The 7,345-nt window shown below is 32.0% G+C and overlaps 1 protein-coding gene across 1 annotated transcript; it reads right to left on the reverse strand.

Annotated features, from left to right (window-relative positions):
- Positions 1-613: 613 nt before the first annotated feature.
- On the reverse strand, positions 614-4,421 carry LOC149211962 (peroxidase 66-like). The gene is made up of 4 exons (XM_089390512.1): positions 4,137-4,421; positions 3,542-3,730; positions 3,298-3,460; positions 614-1,215 (listed from the first exon to the last, which is right to left on the reverse strand). The coding sequence occupies exons 1-4, from the start codon at positions 4,374-4,376 to the stop codon at positions 809-811; spliced, it is 999 nt and encodes a 332-aa protein (XP_089246638.1). The 5' UTR covers positions 4,377-4,421; the 3' UTR covers positions 614-808.
- Positions 4,422-7,345: the final 2,924 nt, after the last annotated feature.

Below are 7,345 nucleotides of genomic sequence, written 5' to 3' on the forward strand. Positions count from 1 at the left end.
ATCGACCATTGCATGAACAAGGTACAAGGGGTAATTACCAGACTGGACTAGAGGTAGATCTTGCAGATTGATATCGAGACAAGTAGTCATTAAAGGGGAGTGTTGGAAAATGTAATTCCTACTTGACTGCATTGTGATCCTTGTTGTGTAAAGGAGTCTGTTGCTATTAGTTAGGAGTTGTTTCCTAGTTTGGTATGTGGTTGAAATATTCTATCAACCAAGTGATTATGTGTCCAAGAGAGTTTCCCTATCTTGAGACACCACTTTTTGTATATATGTAGTATCAAAATTTGATCCATAAGGTGAGTTTTGCACTATCATATTTTATCTAATTTCCCAAATTTTTTGACAGAATTTAGCAAAAATCATACCAGAATTTCCACTACTTTTAAGCAAATTTGTACACTCAATAAACTACTCTTAAATTTTATCCCAAAATAATTACAAAATATATTTAAAAAATTAAAACATACAACATGGCACTAGACTAAACTGTAAATTTAATTCCTTGTTAAAAGGTTATAATTAATTCGATATACATACACAACAACATGAATGTTAACGTCAAAGATTCAAAGCTTTTGGTGGGGCCACAAGCCAAAAGAACCCATTGAAGGTGTGGAAGCAAACTAAACTGCTTTCATTTTGCGTGTCGAGTAAATTCAGCAATGAAAATAATTATTTATTGCATTGATGTGTAAGTTTCTGTTTCTTCAAACGGAGGATCCTCTTATAACAATCATGAGCCTCTGACATCATATAAAATGAAAGTGAATAGGAGGGACGTATAATCCCATAACAATCTTGTTCAAGAATTCACTTTTCTGCAATTCAATCGCACTTCTCCCTCGCTTGTCAAAGCTCCAACACTTGCCAACTTCAGCATTGAGGTTTCAAAAGCTTTGAAGAAGGCATTCTCATCCCCTGCGAATCTCTTCACAATCATCTTTGTTGGGTTTTCCAGAAACAACGCTTGGTCGGAGCCAAACACTCCCTTTCCTTCTACCAAGTGTTTGAAGTATGCGTTGTCAAACTGGGTGGCCGTGGAATCCAGAAAAGCCCCCGCGCTGCGATTGTTGTTAGGCTGAGGGCACACCGTGCGTAAGCTCTGCGCAAACTGCGGCTCCATGGTTGGATCGACCTTAAATGTAGCGTTGAAGTTATGAAGTCTGCTCTCAAAAGAAGAGCAGTGAGAGAAGCCCAACGTGTGCCCACCTGTTAATTGAAATACATAATCAAAATTCCAAACGTTACAAAGCAGGGTTCACGTATTTGAGTTGAGAAGCGCGGTTAATAATTATATCTCACGTTAAAAAAAAAAAATATTATTATGCTGAATTTGTCTTTGTTGCATTCCCATGTCAGTAATCTGATAATGGTGTAACCTCTTTCTTATTTTTTAATCAATCGAACACGATATTCATATAAATTCTTTAGTTTTCAGAAGTTATAAATATCTTAAAATTTTATTAAAAATAATTATATATAAATTTTTAATTTTCGAATATTTATATCTTTATCGTTACAATTGTGGCATTTTTAGGTAATAATCTCAATAGTTGAGTGGCGTTTTTAAAACCAATTTGTCTTTTAGTCTTTTTATCTTGGTTGTCGACCCATAATTTTTTTTTTTAATAAATTCATAAAATTTAGCTAAAATGTAACTAATTATAATGGTTTAATAATTTAAAAGAATATTTTTTTATTTTATTTTTAAAATTATATCTATTTTTATACAACTAGTATAAAAAATACAATTAACTAAAAATATAAATAGCATAGAAAAAGAATACCGATATCAGCATAAAAGAATTTATATGCTATGAGAACTTTAATTTGGAAACCACTTTAGTGTAAATTGTAATATGGTATTTAATTATGCAGATGGAAATTGAAGAAGTTCATGATGGAAATCCTTGATTCACTGTAATATGGTTTTGTGTAGTCTTTGCTCGTTAGCCTATTTGAGCATTCAACTATAGAGATGTAAGGCGAGGAAGACCTTTCTCCAAACAAGGTGGCAGCGTGCATTTGTTAATTTTGGACGATTGGCCATTATACACATGGAAGTTTCATAATTCAGAAATTACATTCATTGTATTATTATTTTGTGTGGTATTTGTTTGTCAAAGTATGTGAGCATTTCAACTATCAAATGGAAAATAAGGAAGTCCCTTCTCAAAACCGTGGGAAAATTAGATTCACTGTATTATTGTTTTGTGTGGTCCTTGTTAATTAAGCTATTTGAGCATTCAACAATCAAGATGTAAAGTAAGGAAAACTTTTCCCCAATCAAAGTTGTGGTATGGATTTGTTAATTTTGAATGATTCATTGTTATACATTTGATAACATTAATGTATAACTATAAAGATAAGTAATATTTAATTATATAAGTGAAAAAAAGTTTATTTAAATGATATTTAATTATATAAATGAAAAACAAAGAGGTTTATTTAATAAGTTAAAATTATAATTTAAATAAAAATGTTTATAAAGTGACTTATTTATTATTTTATATAAAATTTATAACGCAAAATTATTTATATATGAAGGTTTTTTTTTATTCAATATAAATATCATAATTTTGATAATTTTCCATCTATAAAAATTATATTATATAAAATAATAAGTTTAAAGATTTTTTTAATGGTTTGTTATTTCTTAATTATATAGTTCACCACAATCTTTTAAATTAATTTTGTTAACAAAATTATATTTATATTTATATATTTATATATATATATATATATATATATATATATAAATAATAATAATAATGAGTTTAAAGTTTTTTTAATTATATAATTCACAACACTTAATTATTTAAATTAATTTTGTTAACAAATTATTATATAAAAAAGAAAAATAAAAATATAAGGAAAAATTATGTTATTTGACGGTTTAAACTTTTTTAATTTGTTTGAATAAAGTTATCAACATAATGGGTTGATGGAGTGTCAATCGGAATCAGACTTTAACTTATCATAAACTTAATTTAGATTTTTGAATGGGATGAACATTAGATTAAACATAATAGCTTAATGGATTGAGTGGAATATGGTCAATATTCTTGCACCAAATCTTAATTTGGATTGAGTGGAATATGGTCAATATTCTTGCACCAAATCTTAATTTGTATTATTTAAAAACGTAAAATTTTAATTCATGAGACTCTAAATTATTATCAATGCAAGGATGAAAAATAGACTAATCATAATAGCTTAATATAGCAAGGGTTGCTGAGACAATTAAAATTAGAATTTAGGAATATAATTAGAAAAGAGTGCTGTAAATACCTGACAATGCGACAAGATCACGGACAGAGAGCCCACGGAGGGCAAAGCTTTGAATGAGCTGAGAAGCGTTGAAGGTGGGGGCTGGCAAATTCCTTGTATCATTTGACCTCGATATGAGTCCATCCTTTCGTCCCTTAAGAACGTCCCAGTTTGGACCCCCAGTCTGTCAAATCAATATTTCAATTAATCATACATGCATTACATGTCTGCCCTATCATCCAGAGTTACTGGGAGGAGATTATACCAGAACTACAACATCCCTAGCAGCGATTGCAAGAATGTCAGCGCAGGAAACAGTTTGTGGGCAAATGGACTCCAGCTTCGTCTTGGCATCGTCTAAAACATAGAAGGCGCGAAGTGAAACGTTGGGTGGTGCGTCTTTCTCTGCTTCATTGCTTGGAGTGGAGTCTAACAACACAGATGCATCGCACCACTGCACTCATTTACGCCAACGCCAATGTCAACACCCAACCCTACCCATTTAGGTTAAAAAATCGAAACAAACTATAAATCAACTAACCTGCATTCATATTAATGTTCCATTTATTGATGTTGCCAACAGATTACACAACATTGAAAATTTTAAAATTCTACGGATCACATTAGTGCCCAGAATTATACAATCTCTCTAGATTATGCATTCTTACAATAATATACAAATTCTAATATAATCTATTATACTCTAATTCTAAGCTCTAAACTAATCAGGAATTTGATAAAATACTAGAGGGAGCCACGCCAGCGTTAAATATGATAGAAAGCATTGAAAACTTTGAGATTTAGCTGGGAGAGATGACTATATACTGATTAACTATGACATCAAAATATAATGCAGATACCCTAATGAAGCAGTCGTGGAAATGCATTCGTAGAATGCGAGCAGGGATTTTAGGGTCGAATTGGGTGGCGTTCCGTATGGTATCCCTTATCACAGTCTCTGCACTTGGGCACGTTCGCTTGTAGTAATCCTTGCTTAGCCCTGTCAATGCATTGGCCCGACCTGATTCTGAGACGATGCAGATAGAAACAATTACCAGCAACAGCACCATGGAGGAGGAATGTGTAATTGCAAGAGCCATGTTAAAGAAGCACAGCTCTGCTACTAAGCTGAGTAAAGAAATGAGGGTATGTCTAGGTTGGAAGGTATCATCCAGACATTGCTGATATATATAAATAGGAATAGAGCAAGAGTTGTATCTTCATGAAGGAAGTTCGAAAACAGTTCTTCAAAGGCACTCACCATATATTTTAGTGGGGTTTGTCGCTCGCAAATGTTGAACATACTTGAAGGAAGAAGCGATGGATGAATGCTCTGCAAGGCTCCAAAAGACATGGTTGTTTTAGATAGATGTTTCATTATTAATGTCGTTGTTGAGTGCGACCAAAGTAACTTGTTTTGTTTCGCTCCGGCAGCTCGTTACTTTGACTTTGGAATCACGGATTAGAATTCTCTTTTGTTCACATGAAGACTTCGTACGTTTGAACTCTGTTCACTGTGGGTCTGTAGAGTGAAGTTTATGCATGGCATTTCCCGGAAAAAAACAAAAAAACAAAACAGAAGTGGCTGCCAAATCGAGAACGATGCGTTTGCAAGGACTACGGAATTCACAATCATATAATTACAATGCAGTCTACAAGGCAGGGAACCAATCACGGACGTGCCCAAATTCAAATCCCTTAGCAATTAAGGAATTCGAATCGCTCACGGATATGCTCAAATTCAAATCCCTTAGCAATTAAGGAATACATGGATAACACGTGTGAATGAGGGTTTGCGGATATTTGCATCTCATAGTTTGTGAAGGTTTTATAATATGTTTATATCTGCATGCAAATAATAACTAATATTTATTGGTTTAGTTATAATAAAAAAATGTTATGTTGAAAATGTCAAGATTATTTATTTGTATGTATATTAGGGTGTTCCTAAAGTTGAATTAAAGAAGTGCGATGGAATAGAGGTATTTATCTAGTTGCACCAATTAGAGCAATATATTGAATTGCATAATATGATGGATGATCGGCAAAGGTTTCACACGGAAACTTTGAACTTTGAGATTAAACCCTTTAAATGGTATCAATGGGTACCTAAAAAATCCTTGTCCTTTTGATTATACAGGGCCTTTATTTACAAGAGACTTAGAAGTATAATATGGAAAACCTTGGGAATAAGACTGCATTAGTAAATTGACGAGAATATGGTAGTTTGGTGACATTGACTATTATAATTTAGAATTTTAGGTTTTGGTCACAATCGTGAATAATATAAATGATGAACATTTGTTGGTATCTTATATGGGTGGATTAAAATAAGACATTCAACATGAGATTTTTCCTAAAATATCTATGAAATATAATGGAAGTCGTGCAATTTTCTTGTCATACTCAATCCAAGAGTACGGATAGACACATCTTCCATGGGAGCATATATACAAGAAGTAGAGATTGTCTTGGGGTTCATAGGACAACCCAAACTTAACCTACTTGAATATCATAAAATGAAAGAGGAAAGAAGAGAAAAATGGCTATTTTAATATCAGATGGTCAAAAGGGCATGAATGTCAAGAAGCAAAATTGTTCACCCTAGAAAATAATGATGAAGAGGAAATGGAGGCATCTTCACAAAGAAATGAGGAAGAAATTGTCAACTTAAAAGGCTAGAAAATATAGACAAAAAATATTGATTTAGCTAGGTGTGAGATAGTTGTTCATGCGTTGGCAAGTTTGTCAACTTCTCAAAACCTAAAGATTGTTGATTACATTAAGAAGAAAAGAGTCATAGTGCTTATAAACTCAGATAATACCCATAAATTCATTGATAAAATATTGCTTGAATGCCCAAATTATTTTTGTATGTCCAACAACAAATTTTCAAGTTTTAGTTTCCAATGCAAGGGAGGGAGTATTGTTTGTGTGGGAAAATAGAAAAAAACATTAAACTAGCTATGAGAGAAAATAAATTGGAAATACTAGTGCATGCCATTTCAATTGGAGGTGTAGATGTTGTCATAATGATTCAATGGTTGAAATCACTAGGTAAAATTTATACAAACAATATGAATTGTTCATGAAATTTGAATTGGAAGGAATTGAATATGATCTCAAATAGTTAAAATTTGGACCTTCTCAAGTCATAAACTCTCATAGAATTGAAAAGCTCTTAAAAAATAGTAGTGATTGAGTTATGGAAAAACTGTATCCTATGTAAGTTAAGAAAGAAGATACAAATGTTCTATAGGAATTAAAATGTACCTTAAAAAACATTATTGGGTCTTCCAAGAAAGTCCCAAATGTCTACACCCATATAGAGATCATGAACATCAAATTGAATGAATACCTAGAAGCACTCCTCCTAATAATAGGCCTTATAGATATTTTCATCAACAAAAATGGTAGTTTGAGAAAATAATGCATGGCATGTTACATTCATGTATTATTTAACATAGTAAGAGCTCATTTTCAGCTCCAATAGTGATTATGAGAAAAAAAAAAAATATTGGAGGATTTATTAATTATAGTTATCTAAATAAAATAGCCATTAAGGATTAATTCCCTATCCCAATCACTGATGAGCTATTAGATGAGATTCATAGAGTGGCTTGGATTCCAAATATTAGTGTTAGATCACGATATGACTAAATCATATTAAGGAAAGAAAACATTCCCAAGATGACTTTTAGAACATATGAAGGGAACTATGAGGCCTTGGTCATGTTTTTTGGGTTGAGTAATTCTCTTTGTACTTGTCAAAGCCTTATGAACAATATTTTCAACCCATGTTATAAATTTGTATTTTTTTATGATATTCTTATTTATAGAAAATCATGTGAAGATCTCATTAGACATGTGGATAAAATTTTACAAATTATTGAGTACAATTAATTATATGCAAAAAATATCCAATGTGCTTTTGGTAAACAAGTACAATATTTGGGTCATATTGTTTCAAAGGAATGAGTTTAGGTGGACCCACTAAAGATCCAAGCTATTACAAAATGGCCTATTCCTAAGAACATCAAGAGTCTTCGAGTATTTTTGGGACTTACAA

The sequence above is a fragment of the Pinus tabuliformis genome, chromosome 1_1, assembly GCF_031772625.1.
Source record: "Pinus tabuliformis cultivar Carrire ecotype Pingquan chromosome 1_1, CPIR1, whole genome shotgun sequence".
In the NCBI taxonomy this organism is placed as follows: Eukaryota; Viridiplantae; Streptophyta; class Pinopsida; order Pinales; family Pinaceae; genus Pinus; species Pinus tabuliformis.